This window comes from Centropristis striata, chromosome 9, assembly GCF_030273125.1.
Source record: "Centropristis striata isolate RG_2023a ecotype Rhode Island chromosome 9, C.striata_1.0, whole genome shotgun sequence".
NCBI classification, from domain to species: Eukaryota; Metazoa; Chordata; class Actinopteri; order Perciformes; family Serranidae; genus Centropristis; species Centropristis striata.
This window is the reverse complement of record NC_081525.1, coordinates 39,345,924-39,369,558: the sequence shown is the minus strand read 5'-3', so window position 1 is coordinate 39,369,558 and position 23,635 is coordinate 39,345,924. Positions and strand designations below refer to the sequence as shown.

Here is a 23,635-nt window from a genome sequence, read left to right as displayed (position 1 = left end):
TGTTACTGAAACTGAATTAACTTATTTATCATTTTACGGTCTTTTACTGTCATAGTTTAGCAGTTTTTCACCGTAAAATATACAGACATTTTTTACAGTGTGACCAATAAGTGTTAGAAGAATACTTTTTGCTTCCTAGATTCCCAAATTGCTCCGTAAAGGCTACGCCCACCTCTGCCTAAACAGACGTTCCACCATTTTAACCATTCCTTCTACACATTTCATCCAGTCCTTTATTAATTTAGTACATAACTTAGTTGGATGAGCCTGAAAAAGTTGCTTTACAAGTATAATTGGTTTCCAGATGGACTTTGACATTAATGCAATTACCCTACAGGACATCCTCTTGCAGAGAGAGTAAAGAGAAAAATTGAGAGAAAGGGCAAATGAGCTGCTGGGTCTTTGCTGGAGTCTCTGTTTTGTGTCAGTTTGTGTAGCTGTACTCTGTCAGTGGTATGACGTCTGCAGCAATCAGCTCCTGCCATCAGTCTCATTCTGCTCTTCCTCCATGCTGCAGCAACAGGGAAGTAATGAGTGGAGTGGAGACACCCTGCTAGGCTAGACTTGGACAAGCCGTCCAACATGTCGTCCCTCTCCTGTCCCCCATGACTGTTTGTCCATCGTTAAGCAACGAACCGAAGCATGATGCACAGCAGCCATCAGATAACAGACTGTTCAGATCACCCAAAAAAGAAACAAAATGACCAAAAAAAGAAACATAATGACCAAAAAAGACACAAAATGACAACAAAATGACCAGAAAAGACACAAAATGACCAAAAAAGACACAAAATGACCCAAATAAGAAACAAAATGACCAAAAAGACACAAAATGACTAAAAAAAGACACAAAATGACCAAAAAAGAAACAAAATGACCAAAAAGACACAAATTGACCACAAAATAATAAAAAAAGGCAAAAAATGATCAAAAAAAGACACAAAATGACCAAATAACACACAAAATGACAAAAAAAACACACAAAATGACAAAAAAAAGACATTAAGTGACCAAAAAGACTAAAACACATTAAGATCATACAAACTCAGTTGATACAACACATTTTGTACAAATAATGAAGCACAAAATGACCCAAAAAAGAAACAAAATGACCATAAAAGACACAAATTGACCACAAAATGATAACAAAAGACACAAAATGACCAAAAAAGACACAAAATGACCAAAAAATACATAAAATGACCAAAAAAAGACACAAAATGTCAAAAAAAATACACAAAATGACCAAAAAAGGAAACAAAATGACCAAAAAGGACACAAATTAACCACAAAATGATCAAAAAAGAAACAAAATGATCAAAAAAATGACCAGAAAAGACACAAAATGACCAAAAAAGACACAAAATGACCCAAATAAGAAACAAAATGACCAAAAAAATAAACAAAATGACCAAAAAAGACAAAACAAAATGACCAAAATAAACAAAATGACCAAAAAAGACACAAATTGACCACAAAATAATAAAAAAAGACACAAAATGATCAAAAAAAGACACAAAATGACCAAAAAAGGAAACAAAATGACCAGAAAAGACACAAATTAACCACAAAATGTCTAAAAAAAGACACAAAATGATCAAAAAAAGACACAAAATGACCAGAAAAGAAACTAAATGACCAAAAAAGACATTTAATGACCAAAGGAATAAAACACATTAACACATGAACACTTTAACACAGTGGAGACAGAGCTGACTTCCAAAATGACTTGGCGACCCCCAGAAATCATCTCGTGACCCCAATTGGGGTCTCACTGGGCCCTCATTCTGCTCTTCCTCCATGCTGCAGCAACAGGGAAGTAATGAACGGAGTGGCGACACCCTGCTAGGCTAGACTTGGACAAGCCGTCCAACATGTCGTCCCTCTCCTGTCCCCCATGACTGTTTGTCCATCGTTAAGCAACGAACCGAAGCATGATGCACAGCAGCCATCAGATAACAGACTGGAGACAGAGCTATGGGCCAGGACTCACTGCTCTGACCAAACACATTCTTTGTCTAAGATAATGTAAATGCTAGCGACAGCGTGGACTCGTATTGACATAACGCAGAGTAAACAGTTAGCATCGCGCTCAGTATTGAGACAGAAATGTCACGATAGCTCCAGCACCAGGCATCGTCTCCTGTCTGCATGTAGGACCCCGCTGACCAAAGAGAGATGTGGATTCTAACTGTTTACTGTCGGATCAAAAGTTAGACAAAGCATGCTGCTACACTGTAAAAAAATGTTGTAGAAATTACAGTAAAACACTGTCAAATTACCTCAGAAATAGGGCGTAAAATTAAAAATTGTATATCACCGTAGTAGACATTTTTGATTACCGTAAATCAAAGAATAGCACAAAACTTTAACTTTAACTCTCATAAACTGTAGGAAACACAGTTTTGCTGTAAAAATATAACATATTTCAAAGATATAACAAAGATATAACATTTTCATGTAAAATTAATGGAGAAATACCATGATGTGTTAATGAATGACACAATTACCCTAAAAATAATGGGAATATTCAGTCTAAATTACAGTTTTTGATAATATTTACATTTACATTTACAGTAGAAAACCCACTCACTGTATTTTTTACGGTGAAGTTCTGGCAACCACAGCTGCCGGTATTTTACCGTAAATTAAGCACATCATTTTTTACAGTGTAGTTTTTTTCTGCTTTATCAGAACGGACATGCTGTTTGGTCAGCAGTGTTTATCAGGTCCAGGAACAGGAATATAAATAGAGCCACACACATACATTAAGTGTGAGATAAGAGAGGCAGATGTTGATTAGAAGGAGAGGATAGTGTGTTCAGACTGTCAACAAGTTGGATATGTCAGCGATAGCGATAAGGTCAGTCTGCCTTTGTAACGTCACCACTTGGAGTGGCAATGTTGGATTTTTCAATCATTTTTCCAGTACTTTTAGCAAATTATTTCACCAATTTACTTTTAATTAAGTAGTTCACTTGTTTTTCCATCACTTTTAGCAAATTATTTAACTTGTTTATTCATTATATTTTATTATTATTATTATTATTATTATTATTATTATTATTATTATATTATATATTATTTTTATTTTTTATTTTTTCATTATATTTTAATCAACTTTGAACTATTTTTATTCATCTGTTTATTTTTAACAATTTTTTTCTCACCCATTTTATTGCCACAAGCTTTTTTCGCCTATTTTTTTCTCTATTAATTCTTGGTATCAATATCAACAGCTTACATTTTACCATATTAAATACCTTAAATATTCTCTCCAAGCAAACTACATGGTCACCCATAAAGTTGGAAAAATCTTGTTTTCAGACACAATCCTCTGTAATTTTCATTGTGATATGTTTTGAAAAGATTGACTAATAAAGCTTTGAGAAGATATACACTTTTTTTAAAACTTTATGTGCGACTTTATGATGCTAGCGGCTAACTAATGCTATCGGCTAATTGACGCTAGCGGCTAACTAATGCTAGCGGCTAACTGATGCTAGCGGCGCTGCTTCTTACAGCTACAAGAGTAGCCATTAGCGTATCAATGCTAACTCAAAATCGTGGTCGCAACATTAGCTAACATTTCATAGCGGCGTTACAATCGTGCCAATTCAGCACATTGCAGAAGTTAGCAGAAGTAAGGATTAAAAGTTATTACAATGTAAAATTATAAGTTAGTACAATTTACAGTTGAGTTGACAAAAAACTGAATTCAGAGTTGAGCAAACTCAAAAACAAAACTTAAAATATTTAGTTTAATTGTCCAACTTAAAATTTTATGGAAGTTTGTTGCCTTGAACTTTTCTTTTTTTGCAGTGTTGTGGATGAGTGTCTCCACTAACAGTACGACTAGTTTCAGCAGCTTAGCGCTCCATTGTTATCGCTCCTTCACGTTGAGGTGACTGATCCCTTGTTTCCCTGCTTCATATGTCCATTCGCCCTTGACTGTTGGGCAATACACCATCTGCCAGCAGACTCTGCACATGGACAGAGGGCATTAGCCATTATGTAACTGCACTCCAGCTCCTCCTCCCCCATCACTTCCAGCCCTTCAGGAGCCACAGACCCAACAGTACTGAGAGGAGGGAGATGTGACCCCGGGGCATCTGGTGATGTCCACTGATCCACTGGGGCTTTTACACAGAAACTTGCTCAAAGGGCCGGCTGTGGCTCAGTTGGTAGAGTGGGTTGCCCCCCAACTGTAGGGATCCCTGACCATGGCAGCCTACATGTCGAAGTTTCCTTGAGCAAGATACTGAACCCCAAATTGCTCCCGATGCTGCGTTCATTGGTGTGTGAATGAATTCCCAATGGTGGCAGGTGGCAGCGTTTAGGGTAGCCTCTGCCACCAGTATGAATGTGTGTGTGAAAGGGTGAATGAGCGCAGTCTGTACTATAGACTATGCACTGTATAAGTTTTGAACCAGCGACCCTCCGGTTACAAGCCCAATTTCTACTATATTTTAGATTTTATGATTGATTTTTATTTTGTTGAATGTTTGTTATTTATTTTTAAATGGACTAAAAAGTTATATTTTCTATATATTTTTCAGTATTTTGTAATATCGTCAAGAATACCGTTATTGCAAAAATACCCTGAAATACCATGATAATCTTTTTGGGCCATATCGTCCACCCCTAAAGTCTAGATGTTGCTTCTTTCTCATTGATCTCATTGTCTTATTTATTCTTCCACTGGGGGTGCTTAAGCTATACATTTTCAAATTATTCTTGCTTTAAAGGGGCCAAAATGTGTTCCACTTAAAATTAGGAGATTTATAAGAGTTGTGTTTCATAAATCTATGCTGCAGTGAGGATATCTCAGCCTCTGCAGCATGTGGTTAATTTGTGTCTTTTTTGGTCATTTTGTGTCTTTTTTTAGACATGTTGTGTCTTTTTTTGTCATTTTATGTCTTATATGGTCATTTTGTGTCTTTTTTGGTCATTTTGTTTCTTTTCTGGTCATTTTGTTTCCTTTTTTGGTCATTTTGTGTATTTTTTTAGACATTTTGTGTCTTTTTTTGGTCATTTTGTGTCTTTTTTGGTCATTTTGCGGACAACATGCATGTTAAATTGGGGGTCGCGACTCAAAAAGGTTGAGAACTACTGAGCTAGAGGATACAGCTGAAGTCAACTACACACACACACACACACACACACACACACACAGATATAGGACTTGTCACATCCTGAGCCCTGACGCTCAGTGACATGGCCCATTAATAGGAGGGCCAATTCAATTTCTCCTTCCCTCTGTGGCAGCTTACAGTAACAGCCATGCATCATGCTTGCAAGCCACCAACTCGAAGCTTTATGTCCCATAAAAATATCCTCAGTGCTGCGCCTTAACTAAGTCCACAGGCTGACAGAAACAGATTGGATTTCAGAAATGTAATGCATTTATTAGTTCTATACAAGTACTGCAGGAAGTCTCATCTGTCTCATCTGCATCTCCTCCCACACAGTTTGATATTATAAAATGGACAATTCATTATTAATAATAAATGGAATATGGAGAATATTTTAAAAGTTTAGTTTCTGAAAAGTTGGCATCTTTGAGGGTAAATATTCATTGTAGAAGCACATATCTCATGGATGGATTATGAGACAATAGGTAACATGTAGACCACCTCTTTGTGTAATTTTGTGTCACTGTGTCTCTTTGGTGTTTTGCCCTTTTTCATAGTCATGAGTATTTTCATTTGGTCATTTTGTTTCACTTTGTAATGTTTTTTTGTTTTGTTTTTTGCTCTTTTTTTCTATCTGTGATTGTTGTTTTGTGTCTCTATGTGGTAATTTCATATCTCTTTAGGGTTGTTTTGGCCATTTTCAATCATTGTGAGTCTCTTTGTGGTGATTTTGTGTCTTTTCTGGTCATTTTTGTGTCACCTTGTTTTTGTTTTTTTGTCTCTTTTTGGTCATATGACTCTTTCTAGTAGCTCTGTGTCTCTTTTCAGAGTCATTGATAGTGTCTTTGTGTCTCTTGGCAGCTTTTTTGTCTGTTTGTGTCTCTTCCTGATTGGACTAAGTGTCTCTCTGAGTGACATGCTGCAAATGAAAGATAGGGGCCCATGCCACTTTCATCCCCTGGCCACTAATCCAATCCATGGAGTATCTGTCTATAAACATGGGGATTTGTTCACACATAGAGGCTCTATGTCTTTAAGTGCCAGAGGTTTCAGTGAAAGTCCAGGGTCCCGTTGTCTGTCCCATGTATGATGATGACAACACGTATGATGGATTTCTAAAGTCTATTTTCTTGATATTTCCCTCTTCAGAGAAATTGTTTAATAACATTCAGCTTCACTTCAACTGTGTCTTACTTCAAATTTGCAGTTAAGAAGTGAGCTGATTTATTTTTAGGAAGCATGAGGCCATTTGAGTCCCATTTCCATCCCACTGACTTTGAGTGACAGGGTCACTAATCAAAGTCTAATGCTGAGAAAATCAGAAAGTCAATAAAACTCAGCTCCTTCAACAACCACTCTTAAAGAAGTGAGGGAACGGAAAAAGAGAGAGAGAGAGAGAGAGAGAGAGAGAGAGAGAGAGAGATGTCATTTCAGTTTAATTGAGACTGCCACACACTGAATCCTGAGGCAGGAAACACTTAATAGGAGCTCCCAGTTTATCCCCGTGCTTGATTGAATGAGCTGGATCCTCTGGACGTCGGCTGCATCTTTATTGTCGCTGACACACGGCAAATGGGAGGAATTTGTTAAATTTAAATGAATGATTGCTTTAGTCCTCTTTTGTTCTACTGGGTTAGTTAGGGACACATAGATTTATGGGAATCCCTTCTGATGTCCTGAGCATTTTTTTCTGAACAATTTGAAAAGAAAATAGGGTAACGCTTTATAATAAGGTCCTTAATAACCATTAATTAACAAGTAATAAGGCATTGTTCTCGCTTTAGATCCCGTAGTTGCAAAAAGCATAGTTAACTTATAATAGATGAGCAATAAAGTATATTTTAATATCAATAAGCAAAAAAAATAAGATTAATAAAGGCATGGCAAAGACATAATGGGTGGGTCATGGGTGTTTGTAATGCCATTATTAACACTTATATAAGCTTATAAACACACAATAATGTTAATAAGCATCTTGTAAGGACTTACAAGGGCCTTATTACTTGTTAATTAATGGTTATTACAAGGACCTTAATATAAAGCGTTACCGAAAATATTGATATTTTGGTGATGGATTATGTGTCAAGATGTGTTAGAAATCTGAAAAGATGGCTGAGGATGACACTTTGTAAGGTTTTATATTTGTTTTTTTTACGTAAAATATAAAAGGATACAGTCGATTGTTTTTGCAGATGTAATTTCATAATTTGGTTAATCAAAGTAAGTAATCCACTAGGACTTTCATTTTGTCATGTATAAGGTTATGCTGTACTGTATACACGTGTGTGTAGCATTTATACGTTACACTGTAAAAAAAAAAATCTGTTTAATTTACGGTAAAAAATACAGTGAGTATGTAAATGTAAATATCAGCAAAAACTGTAATTTATACAGAATAATCCCATTACTTTTAGGATAATTGTTTCATCATGGTATTTCTCCATTAACTTTACATGAAAATTGTATATTTTTACAGCAAAACTGTGTGTTTTCTACAGTTTATGACAGTAGAATTTAAAGTTTTATACTATTCTTTGATTTACAGTAATTAAAAGTATCTACTACGGTGATGTACAATGTTTAATTTTACAACCTATTTCTGATGCAATTTGACAGTTTTTTACTGTCATTTAAACAAACATTTTTTACAGTGTACACTGATACTGGGCAAGAGACAGAGTTTGAATAAAAAGTAGATAAAGAAAGTATTATAGCAGACAGAGTGGGTTTATAGAATTCTAAATAAAAATGTAAGTTTCCCTGAAAATAAGGACAAATGTCATTGTCTTGCACCAGTGCTGCAACTGTTACATAAATCCAAGTTTTCTGCTCTATATTATGGAGAGAAAATCCTCCTGTTGGGAAACAAAATTAATGATGTCCTGCCATGACAGCCACTATGTGCTATATAAAGGATATTGTGATTTGTCGTGCCGCCCAAGCCTCCAGGGTCAAGCCTTCATTTTCTGCTCTAACCCATATGTCACCTTACAGTGTGACACAATGTAATTTCCTGCACAGGGAGCCATCCTATCCCATGCATGTGTCATCCACTGTTACAAGCAAGGTCATTGTCAGCGCCCCCGCTGGTCCATACATGGCGTCGTGTCCTTATAAATCGTGGGTGTCCGGTCAAGATATCAAGACTCACAGGCAGGAAGGTATCAGCACTCTAGATGATTAAAGTGGATGTGTGTTAACACCGATCTCTCTTATCTAATGCACTCAATATGCAAGACTTTTTGACATTTTTTTTTGCTTCCTTAACCACTTAACGTTCAGCAGTGGCGGTTCTAGACCAATTTTACTGTGGGGGCCAAGGAGGGGCCAGTGTTTAATCAGAGGGGCACATTAGCACATGAAAAAATGGCAAAGATGATATTTAAGCATTCAAAATCTTTGAATGTCTTGCAAAAGACATAAAAATGACAAAAAAAGACACAAAATGAGAAGACAGAATAACAAAAAAACCCCCACAGAAGACATAAAAATGATCAAAAAAGACACAAAAGGACACAAAAAAGACATAGAAAAGACACAAATGACCAAAAAAGACACAAAATGACTTACAAAGACACGTAAATCTCCAAAATGACCAAAGTTTTTGAACCCAATCTCAGCATGGATTCTTCTATGTTGCTCCAAATGTCTTGGCATATTGATGTTATATTCTGGAGGGTTTTTCTGACCATTTTTATCCATTCTCGATATGAATAAAATTGCATTATTCAGCAACCAAATGTGTGTAACAAATGCTATCAACCCAAAAATTGCTGCAACATATATTATACACCTTAATGTTTCAATACATACAGAATTAATTAATTAAGTCATTTTTATTAGATATTTTTGAGCTGCATCTCAGCTCAGCACTTTCAGCTTTCAGATGATGTCACCACTTCTATGTGGCATTTATTGTTGACCTGCTACCTCCCCCTAAACATCCACTGCCCACAACCACCAATTCTCAAAAGACTAGTAGAAAGAAATCATCCAAAATACACATTTAGGTGTTTATTTTACTTCACTTTGTCTATTTGCAACTGAAGATTTCTCCTAAATTCAACAAAAGTAAGCATGAGGTAATGCCTCATTTGCACATTTGAGCATAACATTTCAGAAAAATTATAATACAAAACAGGCTTCCAGTAACCGTTGACATAAAGTCTCACAGTCTGTAAAATTGGATGTAAACACTTCCCACTCCTAGGTATAGCATATGATTCATATCATTACTCATCAAATCATTTAGTGACCCTCTGTCCCCTTTATAGAGTTATCTGCATCCGCTCCTCTAGTCTTTCCTTTCATTTCTCCTCCATCATTAATGTCGACTGAGTGAGTTATATGTAAATCTCCAAACTGTCCACTTTTCAGACGCCTTTTTTTTTAGCTTTTTTTGTAGTTTATCCAACTGATAATTGAAAGGATTTCATCAGCAAACTTTTGTTTTGTCATATTCTGTTTTCTTTTAACATGTTATGCTTAGTTGAGGTTAAAACAATGAAAACTGTCAGCGAGGACAGCTATAACTTCAAAGGTGGAGAGAATAATAACTGCTGATTGATATAGACGTTGCAAAACCACAGGTGAGCTGTAAACAATGACGGCTTTGCTTGACAAGGTGCAATCAATTTCCTTCTCAGTGGCAGTGAGGCGCCGTAAGGCTGTCTGAGCAGCTTATCTAACTCATACTGGAGCTCCGGATAGAGGATTTAAGCTGCGTCTTGTTTTGTCTTTTGTTGTGAACAGGGGAGGGTCTCCCTTGACCCTCTGCTTGAATCTACTCACCCAATTGACAGTTGATCCCACCGAGGGATGACTCACACACACACTCACACACACACACACACACACACACACTCAGGAGGGAGAGAGAGCTTATGCAACTTTTTTAAAGCCACTGCAACAACAGGGCCACAACAGGGATTTCACTGCAAAAAAAGCCAACTTGTATATTTTGGCCTAAAACAGTGATTTAAGTTGGTAAAACTTGGAAATATAAATTATTGACATTTAGGGCAATAATGTAAGTTAGCACAACAAAGGAAGCCAGTTGTCTGCTCAAAAACAAGTTGGTGAATTGTTGTTACTTATATCTTTAAGTTGGGGTTCACAACAAGGGACAATAGTTCTGATAACTCTTATTTCTTTGTTGTGAAATGCGGGAAATCAGTGAAATTCGGTCATTAGCGAAAGCTAGCGGCTAAATGATGCTAGCGGCTAACTGATCCTAGCAGCTAACTGATGCTAGTGGCTAACTGATGCTACCAGCTAACTGATGCTAGCGGCTAACTGATGCTAGCGGTGCTGCTTGTTACAGCTACAAGAGTAGCCATTAGCGTATCAATGCTAACTCAAAATAGTGGTCGCAACATTAGCTGACATTTCATAGCGGCGTTACAATCGTGCCAATTCAGCACATTGTAGAAGTTAGCAGAAGTAAGAATTAAATGTTATTACAATGTAAAATTATAAGAGTTGAGCAAACTCAAAAACAAAACTTAAAATATTTAGTTTAATTGTCCAAATTAAAATTTTATCGAAGTTTGTTGCCTTGAAATTTTGAGTTCACCCAACTTTTCTTTTTTTGCAGTGTTGTTACATAGTACTGAAAACTGTTCTGAAGAGCCGATTCATTCATATTATTTCAAACAGAATATTATATATACATATTTATCAATATATTGAGTTGGATGAAGTGAGTTGGAGAAAATGGATAAATGGATATTTTCTCAACCGGCTGGTTAGCTCAGGTTTGAAGTTATGGGGCTCACAAATCCGGGAACGCAAGTTTAACACTTTATGTTGGAGAATATGTCACTCCTTGTACACTTATCATAAATGTTGAAATTAGCTATAGTTTTTTTTACAAGGCTGTTAACATGTTTGTTTCTGCTTTAAAGTTTGGGGATTTCAACATTGGGATCTATGGAGATTTGCTTCCTTTTTGAGCCAGCCCCAAGTGGCCGTTAGAGGAACTGTAGTTTTTTGCTTCATTTTTCAGCCCCGAAGATTGCTGCTTGGTTGTCATGTTTGGTTGTTCTTTTGATATTTTTGATATGCTCTTTGTGCAAAGCTAATTCACCAAGTGTTAAAACATGTCTGAATGTGGGTTTCTTACCCGTTGAGATTTGAAGCCTTTAATTTGTGTTTCAGTTTAGAGTTTCAGCAAGTCTGCTGCTGATGTAACAAGAAGTGATCAGCGCTCACTAGTTTCAGGGGTTATGTTGTTTGCTTATTGTTCTAAAACAGAAGTCATGTGGCCATTTCTCACCCTCAGGATGGTGTTGCTGTGTGTGTGTAGTGTACAGTAAGGGTGTATGCTTTGTTTACAGGAAGGTGGTGATGTGTGAAACTGGCATGCAATGCCCCATTTTCCTGGTACGGATAAAACGAACCCAAAAGCCATTTGTGTTCAGTGAATGGGGAATAAATAGCCAGCTGTATTCCCTAATTGACACAGTGCCATGCAATTCACAGCACCTCACAGCAGAAGCTATACCGCATATACAGGCTGCTATTTTCACAGGGAATCCAGGCATGAAATGTGTTATGGAGCATCATAATGAGTTGAGAGAAGTGGACATTCTGGCTTCATTCGGTGGAGATAAACAGAACAGTGGCAAATATGTGATAGTGTGAATCACTTGGGTGAGCAAACATGATGCGCTGCAGCCAGCCTCCATTTTCAGCTCCTTTTTTTTTGTCTCACCACATAGTTACATATTTATCAATTCCAACATAAATAACAAACATCTCCCTTCCTCAGAATAGTATCCGGAGTACACAGATGTGTAGTTCCATTTAATTATTTACCTGTCTTTTTTTTTATCATGGAAGACTTGTTTCATATACTTTACTCATGGAAACACAAAGCAATAATGTATATCTTCCTGATAATATTTTCTATAGATTTGTTCCTTCAAAATAAAGCATTTAGACAGAAATAGAAAGACTCGCTGTGCTTAAGATGTACATAAATGGCGTCTTTCTTCTTTAAACACAGTAGAGCGTGATGAATCCTCAAGGGTTTAACAGAGCTGTCGTGTTTCCTTAACAGCTTCATCACAGTTTTCCTCACATAGCTACGAGGTTTAAATGGGTCACAGGACTGTCATGTTTGCAGAGCTGTACATCTCAGTGACTGCACACATGAAGCACACAGCTGACGATGAGACAGGCTGAGGAAAAGACGAATAACAAATGCAGAGTACACTGTAAACAATTGTCTTGTAAATTAACAGTAGAATACTGGCAGCAGGGTTGCCTTCATTCTACTGTTAATTTTACCGTTCCCTTACTGTTATTTACTTTACAGTATGTTACTTTCATAAAACCACATACTGAATTACGAACCTGGTCTCACAGAAATCCGTGAAATAGCCACGGATTTCGCTTAACTCAAAATCCGTGGAATAGCCACGGAATCGCTCAAATTTCCGTGAAACTGACACGGATTTCGCTACAATGCAAGTTAAAGACATATCCCGTGGCCATGCCATTGATATTTTTTCCTATTGGTTTGTTCCAAGTCACGTGACTTTCAAGGTCCCGGCGGTCAGAACAAAAAACATGGCGGACAGTTCTCTCATTTTTAGTGAAAAAATTAATATTTTGACTTAGTTTCTGCATAAAAATGGATTTTTATCACATTTCTAGCGAGAAATATATGTTTTATTTTCTAAATATTCACTCAGTGAATGTACATAATCACTTTGTGGTGAAGATCTCGCCAGAAAAATATGACTGTCATTAACTTGCATTGTAGCGAAATCCGTGTCAGTTTCACTGAAATTTGAGTGATTCCGTGGCTATTCCACGGATTTTGAGTTAAGCGAATCCGTGGCTATTTCACGGATTCCTGTGAGACCAGGTTCTGAATTACAGTACAATCCTGTATCTCCTTGATTTGACAGTAAAATACTGATACTGCAAACATCATCTAACAAATAAAACATTTGAGTTCAACCTGTGATTTGCTCAAGAAATGCAGGATTAAAATGGATGTTCCAAGAAAGTAAAGACCAGAGTTGGCTGAATGTCTCCTCTAGAAATACAGTAGCTTTCCTCACCGCTGTTGATTCTACCATAACTACCCAGAATGCAATGCTATTTATGGTATATTACAGTATTTTATGGGAAACGGCAAACTACCTACAAATATTGCCCAAAATGCATTGTTTTCTACAGTATAATACCTTTTTAATGGAAAAAAAAGTATGTTACTGTCACAATTTGTCTGTTTTCTTACAGCAGTTTGTTACAGAGTATCTCCCCACAGATGCTGATCGCCATTATGGAGCAAAGTAGACAAACTTCTTCCATCACAATTAAAAAAAAGAGTTGTTGAATTCTTGATTTCATTGATTTATGCTTCTCTCCTTCCCCCACAGTACAAACAAGTGGAGCAGTACATGTCGTTCCACAAGCTACCGGCCGACTTCCGACAGAAAATCCATGACTACTACGAGCACAGATACCAGGGCAAGATGTTTGATGAGGAGAGCATCCTGGAGGAGCTTAATGAGCCTCTACGAGAGGTAAAAAACACAGAATATCCTCTATAATGTGCTCATTCACCCACAAACACACTTCTCAACTCTCCACCCAGGAAGTGGACTGGAATAAATTCATTATAATGCTCAACTATGGTTTCTTTTTCTGAGCAGAGACGCATGTAGCCCTGTTGTTCAAACTGTCATTTCCAGCATTTCTGTATTGATTTACTTATTAACTGCTAAGATAATCAATGACGCCACCTTACCAGTTTTCACTGAAAACATTTTAAAAGAGAGGTACAGATGGGTTTTAACATAGACGTTATGTTCCTACGCTGATAGAGTTATGTTTCCTCCTGCCAGTGAACATTTATTATTTTCTGCAGTTTACAGTAAACAAGGTCCTCTTGCTTCAAGGACAGCTCAGGGTATAATTTAGGGAACAGAAAATGAAGATAGAATAGAGAGAAATCTTTATTTGAGCTATGCCAGGGTCCCCCAAGGTAATTAAAAAAGATAAGAAATGTTACATGTCACCCAAACAATCTTTATGATCATGTTATGTTATTATTATTATTATTATTACTATTATTATTATTATTATTACTATTATTATTATTATTATTATATATACTGTTGCTGACATTACTATTATTATTATTACTATATACTGTAATATACTACTATTATTATTATACCGGCCTTATTTATTATTATTATTACTATTACTATTATTATATATTTATATATTATATATCATATTATATATTATATATCATTTTATTTTATTTATAATTATTTTATTTATTTTTATTTTATTTTATATTGTTACTATTTATTATTACATATTATATTATATATTACATACTGTACTATTATTATTATTATTATTTTTATTATATATATATACTGTTGCTGACATTACTATTATTATTATTACTATATACTGTAATATACTACTATTATTATATATTTATATATTATATATCATATTATTTAATTTATTTTAATTTTATTTATTTTATCTATCTATCTATCTATCTATCTATCTATCTATCTATCTATCTATCTATCTATCCATCCATCCATCCATCCATCCATCCATCCATCCATCCATCCATCTATCTATATGATCCACTATTTTTTACTGTTTGAATTTAGGAAATCGTCAACTTCAACTGTCGTAAGCTGGTGGCGTCCATGCCGCTGTTTGCCAACGCTGATCCCAACTTTGTGACGGCCATGTTGACCAAACTGAGATTTGAAGTCTTCCAGCCGCTGGACTACATCATCAGAGAGGGAACCATCGGCAAGAAGATGTACTTCATCCAGCACGGCGTGGTCAGCGTGCTGACCAAAGGAACCATGGGCATGAAGCTGATGGACGGATCCTACTTTGGAGGTACATCACTGTCCACAGCAGTAGTTCTCAACCTTTTTGAGTCGCGACCCCCAATTTAATATGCATGTTTCTCATACGCACAGTTCAGATCACCCAAAAAAGAAACAAAATGACCAAAAAAAGACACAAAATGACTAAAAAAAGACACAAAATGACTAAAAAAAGACACAAAATGACCAAAAAAAGGAAACAAAATGACCAAAAAAGACACAAAATGACCAAAAAAAGGAAACAAAATGACCAAAAAAGACACAAAATGACTAAAAAAAGACACAAAATGACCAAAAAAAGGTAACAAAATGACCAAAAAAGGCACAAATTGACCACAAAATGATCAATAAAAGATTCAAAATGACCCAAAAAAGAAACAAAATGACCAAATAAAGACACAAAATGACTAAAAAAGACACAAAATGACCAAAATTGGGGGTCAGGACCCCAAGGTTGAGAATAGCTGGTCTACAGAACTATTCTCTTCTCTTCTGTTTTTTTAATTCTATCTTTCTGTCATTTTCCATTCTGTTTTATTCGATTCTTTTCTTCGATTCTACTCCTTTCTCTTCTCTTCTGTTTTGTTTTACTCGGTTCTATTTTGTTTTAGTAGAGCAGAGTAGAATAGAAGTATTAGAAAAGAAAAGAAACAGATTTAACGTAACATTTATGACATTTTATGTTATGTATATATATTTTTCATATAATATAATAGAATAGAAAATAGCAGAACAGAAGTAATTTTAATAATAATAACTTTCTACTTTCTTTTATGTATATTATGTAATGAACATAATAGGAATAGAATACATTAGAACTATTTTTTATTATTTCCTATTATGTTAACATAACATAACATAACATAACATAACATGACATAACATAACATAACATAACATAACATCACATAATATAACATAACATCACATAATAGAGTAGAACAGAATAGAATCTATTCTATTGTATTCTACATTTCAAGTAATTTTCCCCAAAGATGCTTTCTGTCATTTAATTATCACACTGATGTACAAAAAAAAATTGGGACATTGTGTAAAACATGAATTAAAAACAGAATGCATCTTTAGAGTCTATTGCAAATTTACTAGAATAAAGTGCCAAATCTACAAGAAAAAAAAAAGTGCAGATTTAAGAGATTTAAAGTGGCAAATCTGCTCGAAAAAAGTCGCAGATTTACGAGAAAAAAGTGGGGGAAAAACTACTTTTTCCTCGCAGATTCCCTAATTTAAATCTCATAAATCTGCAAATTTTTTCTCGTAGATTTGACACTTGTCAACTTTTTTTCTCTAAATATTACCCCCCTCCCCCAGGTCCGTATATATTTTTTTTTACACATTCTGGCAGTATGTAATATCCTCCAATATTCTCTAGGGTTGAAATCTGGAATTTGAAAGTATTTCAATGAGTGTCCTATTAAGGGTTAAAGAAAAAAAACCCAGCACCCTGACATTTTACTTGGACTTGTTGTGCAGTCTTGCCTCACAGCCACTTCTGTCCCACTTTCCTCGGTTGTTGTTCCTCTAACTGTAAACTCTGTCACCACTGAACACACACAGCCATGCACAAGTGTGGTGGTTTGCTGTTTTGGGCTGCATTTTTAACATCCGTTGCCCTCTGCAGCAGACCAGAGTTCACTGGCAGTAATGTTAATGTGCCAGCTGCCCCAGGGCACATACACATCACACACACACACACACACACACATGCAATTAATAACAGATAATTAGCACAGCACAAATGTGATGACGGGGCTATTTGTCATGTCAAGCATAGACATGAGCTGTCGCTGCCACCAGAGAGGAAATCACAGCTCTCTCTTTATACACAGAACCAGCAGTGGGCTTGGGTTGGAGGGACCAGTAGTTCTCAACCTTTTTGAGTCGCGACCCCCAATTTAACATGCATGTTGTCCTCGACCCCCGCTCACTGAACACACTGTAAAAAAAAAAAGCTGTTGTTTTTACAGTAAAAAACCGGCAGCTGTGGTTGCCAGAACTTTACCGTAATAAATACGGTGCAACTGTTTTTAATATTACGGTAAAAAGACATTGGCACTGTTGATGTCACGTTTAAGATTGCCATTTTATTCCATTTTTTTACTGTGTAAATAAAAAGTTTTTCCATCAAAAGAAACGCTGTTCTGCCATATAATTGACAAGAAAGTACTGTATAAATGAAAATGCATAAATTAACGATTTTACCATTAAATATTACAGTATATTTTTGTTAAAAATATGGTGTTTGGTACATTTAACAGTGAGACAAAGTACTTTTACAAAAAATAAATGCAAAAATGACACTGATGCTTGTATTTATATTACATTAAATACATATTACAGTGTATTTTACAGTGGAGTAATGTATTTTTCAAAAACAAAACAGTAAAAAATACTGTTGTGGCTGTGTTTTTTTATTACTGAAACTGAATTAACTTATTTATCATTTTACGGTCTTTTACTGTCATAGTTTAGCAGTTTTTCACCGTAAAATATACAGACATTTTTTACAGTGCACAATCTCACACGCACAGTTCAGATCACCCAAAAAAGAAATAAAATGATCAAAAAAAGGAAACAAAATGACCAAAAAAGACACAAATTGACCAAAAAATTACCAGAAAAGACACAAAATGACCTAAAAAAAGACACAAAATGACCCAAAAAAGAAAGAAAATTACCAAAAAGACACAAATTGACCACAAAATGACAGAAAAAACACACAAAATGACCAAAAAGACTAAAACACATGAACACATGAACACTTTAACACAGTGGAGACAGAGCTGACTTCCAAAATGATTTGGCGACCCCCAGAAATCATCTCGCGACCCCAATTGGGGTCCCGACCCCCAGGTTGAGAACAGCTGGGAGGGACAGCATGGTTGAACCACCTCCGTGTGCTGTGGCTCAGTGTGTGTTTGTGGTTAAATCTCTCAATTAGTAAGTAGCAGTAAGTAGATGGGGATGTCAGTCTGACATGACTTTGCTCCAGTTCATATTTTTAGAATTAAGCTGTGTTGAGATAAGTGATTAGAAACATCAGGTTCCAGATGTTTGTTACAGTTTTACAATTCTGAAACCACATTTTGTAGGCCTTCATATTTCAGCTGGAATGGCTTCATTCTTGTATTAATACGTCTAGAAAAAGAAGCTTTGTAAACAGTTTCCTCTGGCTGAGTCTGCAGCTTAGCCTTTGACTTTTTTTTTGTCTGGCAGAACAATGCAGCACTTTCCCATCTCCAGCCATCACATGACTTCACATTTAATCATTAAATTACTGCTTTTGTACGGTTACATTTTCACTGCCTGACTGTTAGTTTGCATGTTTGTGTTGCTGCGGTCTGAACTGCCAAAAGCTTTCACAATATGTTGCCTGAAAGTCACTTTTGTTTTTTGTAATTAAAAGCATTTATATTGATAATAGTGCTGATGGAGGGGCTTAAGTAGTTAACATCTTATTTATGAACTGGCATACATTTTCAGAATGTAGATAATGACAATAAGGGGAAGAATATGCTTATATAGTCTAGACGGATTTCAGAATAAAGGCCTCCTATAAGAAGTGAGGAGCATTTATGGGTACAAGTCAGGAACCGGCCTACCTTACATATCTCAAGGGTGCTGAGTCCAAAAAAAATGGTTCCCAAGTGAAATTTTGAGTTTTTGACCTTCTAATTTGTAAAAAATACCAACTGGAACATTTAAAAGTGATATTGATTGAATATTTATGTCGGCCTTAAAAAAAACACACATATAATGCTTAATTTCACCTTAAAAGTTGGTATTTTGCATATATATAAATATACATAAAAAAGACACTGAGCCTCCACTATATCCTTGCTCTGACTCTAGACTATAGATCCAGAAACTTAATCTCCTCATCTTTGATTGCCTACTTACAAAAAAACTAAGGGGAAATGGTCCAATGACTGAGCAAGATGGGCAATTTGGCCGCCATATTGATATGCAAATGAGAAGGTCAAAAACTCAAAATTTCGCTTGGGAACCATGAGTCGCGACCCCCAATTTAACATGCATGTTGTCCTCGACCCCCGCTCACTGAACACAATCTCACACGCACATTTCAGATCACCCAAAAAAGACATAAATTGACCACAAAATGATCAAAAAAGACACAAAATGACCAAAAAAAGACACAAAATGACCAAAAAAAGACAAAAAAAGACACAAATTGTCCAAAAAAGACACAAAATGACTAAAAAATGACACAGAATGACCAAAAAAAGGAAACAAAATGACCAAAAAAGACACAAATTGACCACAAAATGACCAAAAAAAGACAAAATGACCAAAAAAAGACACAAAATGACCAAAAAAGACACAAATTGACCAAAAAAAGACACAAAATGACTAAAAAAAGGAAACAAAATGACCAAAAAAGACACAAAATGACCAAAAAAAGACACAAAATGACCAAAAAAAGACACAAAATGACCAAAAAAGACACAAATTGACTAAAAAAGACACAGAATGACAAAAAAAAGGAAACAAAATGACCAAAAAAAGACACAAATTGACCACAAAATGATCCAAAAAAAAGACAGAAAGACAGAAACTTAATTTCCTCAAGGGTTTTTTTCTGTGAACACATCAGGCAATAAAACTGTAATGAGAATTGTGGACTTTATATTTTCTATTGATCCAAACACAAGACACAAGTGCATTCCAGGCTAAAGGAAAATGTTGAGGCAGTCATGATCCCTAATAGTGAAGGAATTTTGCTAAAATTCACTCTACCCATCCAGGATTTCTCTGTATTTTCCTATTTGAGGATGACAGTTGCCCTATCCACAAGCTACAAATGATCAGCCAGTGGTTTGAACAGCTTTTTAATGCAGCCCCGGTGGTTTCATTAGAATATCCTTCTCTCCCAGCACGTCCCACTAATGATGCCAGCAATATGTAAATGGTTGTGTTATGTATAATAAGCAGGAAGATCCCGAGTGTCATTTTATGAAAGGAAGTCATCTTTGGCTTCTTGTGGATTCTGAGGAGTTTTCCACAACCTTAAACTTCACTTTCATTTCTCTGGATAACACTTATGTAAGAAAGAAAACTCAGAAACTTTTTGCTACAGTATATGTCTCTACCAAGGTTATAATAGTTTTGGATTTTTCATTAGTTTTAGTTTTAATTTTGTTGTGAATTTTTGTTTTCAAATTCAGTTAGTTTTAGTTAGTTTTTAGAGTGAGTTTGCTAGTTTTAGTTTAGTTTTTATTTTTTGAAAATGCTTTGTTTTAGTTTAGTTTTTATTAGTTTTAGTGTTAGTTTTAGTTTTTTTGTAATGGGCTATGTGTTGGGTGCGAGATTCAAAGTGGTCATAATAAATTTTGCGTTTATTTCCTTTTATTATCCATCTCAGCCCCAATATAGTTATTAATTCTTACAGTTCTGGGTGTTTTGAATTTTGGTTCTAGTGTAAACATCCCAGTCTCAGTAAACATATTCACCATGTGTTGCATGTTCAAATAGAAACACTGAATTATGAATGAAAAAAGTGGACCAAAACGAAAACTAAGGATATTTTCACTATAATTTTAGTTAGTTTTGTAACCACGCAATACAGTTTCAGTTCGTTTTTTTAAAAACTCTAGTTTTTATTTTTATTTCAGTTAACAAAAATGTTTTTTCAATTCTAGTTTTCGTTATTTCGTTAGTTTTCGTTAACTATAATAACCTTGGTCTCTACTAACATGGAGCTAATTTGACGCAATGGCGTGTTTTTCTGTATAAGGCGGTTCATACAGGACATCCTTCAGCTTTTACTTCCATTACAGCAGCTGACCATGAGGAGCATACGCACTAGTGTACATCTATTAATCATTAATCTACACAGGAACTATAAATCCTTTATCAGCCAGGCAGAAAACATGGTCATACACAAGGTCACACTTAAATAATCTCTGAGTCAGAAGCTGCTTTAGCCTTACTCATAGTGTTTGTTGTATACAGACAGAATAATAATATGTTTATATCATAGACTGTATATGCAGCTGTGGCCTGGAGCTCACTATTTTTTCAGCCATATTATACATATTATGTTAATTTTAAGTATGGGGTTTCTACTGGAACATGTTTACATGCTTTGATGTTCCAAAAATGTTTTTTTCTAATCATTCTGTCATTCTGAATATACTCTTTGTTTTAGTGCTTGTCTCTTTAACTTCCCTCTTTAAAGAGCCCAGTTAGCTCTGATTGGTCAATGTTTCTGGGTCTTCAGGATCTGCACTTTCAGTGTCTCTGCGCCATCATTGCAGCTGGGGAATGACTGTAATGGCACTGTAAGGGCACTTATGTATACAGTGGCAAGAATCTCACACGCACAGTTCAGATCACCCAAAAAAAGACACAAAATGACCAAAAAAGACACAAATTGACCACAAAATGATCAAAAAAGACACAAAATGACCACCAAAAGACACAAAATGACTAAAAAAATACACAAAATTACCAAAAAAGACACAAACTGACCAAAAAAAGATACAAAATGACCAAAAAAAGACACAAATTGTCCAAAAAAGGCACAAAAGGACCAAAAAAGACACAAAATGACTAAAAAAGACACAGAATGACCAAAAAAAAGGAAACAAAATGACCAAAAAAGACACAAATTGACCAAAAAAAGGAAACAAAATGACCAAAAAAGACACAAATTGACCACAAAATGATAAAAAAAAAAAAAAGACACAAAATGACCAAAAAAAGACACAAAATTACCAAAAATTTGTCATAAAATGTGATCTGCAAGTCCAAGAATAGATGAACTCCTTCCACCTGGACGTTGAACTTGGTTGAGGTTATCTCTGCTAAAGGAGGTTCGACCAGTTATTTAATCCAAGGATTCACTTACTTTTTCCACCAGCACTATTACTCTTTAATGAATGTGTCCAATAAAGACATGAACTATTTTAATTGTTTGTGTGGTATAAGGTTAAGCACACTGTGTTTGGGACTAAGATGCCGATCAGATCCCATTTTATGGCAAATTAATGCAGAAAACCAGGTAATTTCAAAGGGTTCACATACTTTTTGTTGCTACTGTACATAGATAGCTGTGACATCACAAAATTAAGGAAGTCCTGAATTCTCATTTCAATGCACCTTTTCTGAATACACTGTGTGTGCAGAAGTGTTTTAATATTTTTTATATATAATATATATATATATAAAAAATATATAAATATAATATAAGTAAAATAATAATAATAAAATAAAATATAAATATATATAAAAAATATATAAAATAAAAATATATATAATATATATATTATATATAATATTATAATATATATATATATATATATATATATTATATATATATATTTTTTTCTTTTTTTATTATCACCTAGACATGTTTTATAATAAAAAAAGAGATGACAATCTCACTTTTTAATACAATATGGGACCTTTAGAACCAGCAAACAGTTAGCTTAGCTTAGCAAAAAAACTAGAAACGTGCTTTTGAAAATCTGCCCTTTAATGACATGCATAAGTATGTTTGTGTCTGCAGTTTTTCCCTTTTTCCCTCCTGATTTGTTTGCTTTGAGTGCAGCTGGAGAAGCCCCAGTCACTAACAGACAGTCACAGTGCATTCCAGTACAGTACAGTAGCACTATGCATGTTCCTAATGGAGTCTCCTCGCGTTTCGTTATTTTCCTCCCTTTTTCCCCACAGAGGTTCAGAGGAGGTCGACCTTTCAGGCGGGAGGAGGAGGGGGGGGATGGGGGCATATGGTTGTCAAGACAACAGTCAGCACCAGCCCATAGAAGAAGAAAGCCAGCGAGATAAAGATACTAGGGCAGGGGAAGGGGAACAACCGAATGTAATGAAGCTTAGCTGCACATCTCCAAATATAGTGTGTTTCTTTCATGCAGCTGTCAGTGCTGGAGGAAATACTTCCAGCTTTACTGTCAGTGGGTCATACTGGCTTCACTCAACATCTGCATGCACAAGGCACATTCAGGCTCCGTTTACATGGTGACGGTCTGAACAGAAGACGCAAAAGTGGCGTCTCGTCTTCACTTTTTATTCCTCGTTTAGACGAGCGTTTTCAGGAGAAAATCTGCTGCATACGGTGACGCAAAAGTGTGTGAAATTGGATTGTATGCAGCCAGGCGGCATCACTTAAAGCCATAAGGCATGTTTTTTTTGTTTTTTTTAATCAACAAATTTACACCATTTATCACAGCCAGTTAATGTAAAAACAGAAAATATCATTGTTTTACACGTCCCACTTAACATTTAGCCAAAAATAAACCGTTTACACTAACCAGATCCTGTAAAAAAAAACAAAAAAACATTAAATTCTGTGCTCCTCTCTGCAACTGGGAAGCAATAAATGTCACAAAAATTTGGTTAAACTTTGATTGAACTGTGTACAGAGAGCACAGACAGGTTGTGAGAATGTAAAAAGTTCAATATGTATAGCATGTGGAGCAAAAGACAAACAAAAAAGACACAAAAGACCTTTTTAAGCCCACTTCTAGCCATTATTGTGCTATTGGCCATGATGACGGTCTGAACAGAAGACGCAAAAGTGGCGTCTCGTCTTCACTTTTTATTCCTCGT

General features: G+C 35.5%; 1 protein-coding gene across 1 annotated transcript in view; it reads left to right on the top strand.

Moving 5' to 3' along the window:
- Positions 1 to 23,635, top strand: part of hcn2b (hyperpolarization activated cyclic nucleotide-gated potassium channel 2b) — an 85,284-nt gene that overhangs the window by 47,286 nt on the left and 14,363 nt on the right. The window contains exons 5-6 of the mRNA XM_059341991.1: positions 13,532 to 13,678; positions 14,798 to 15,038. Of these exons, the coding sequence (XP_059197974.1) occupies positions 13,532 to 13,678; positions 14,798 to 15,038 (388 nt within the window). The remainder of the gene's footprint in view (positions 1 to 13,531; positions 13,679 to 14,797; positions 15,039 to 23,635) is intronic.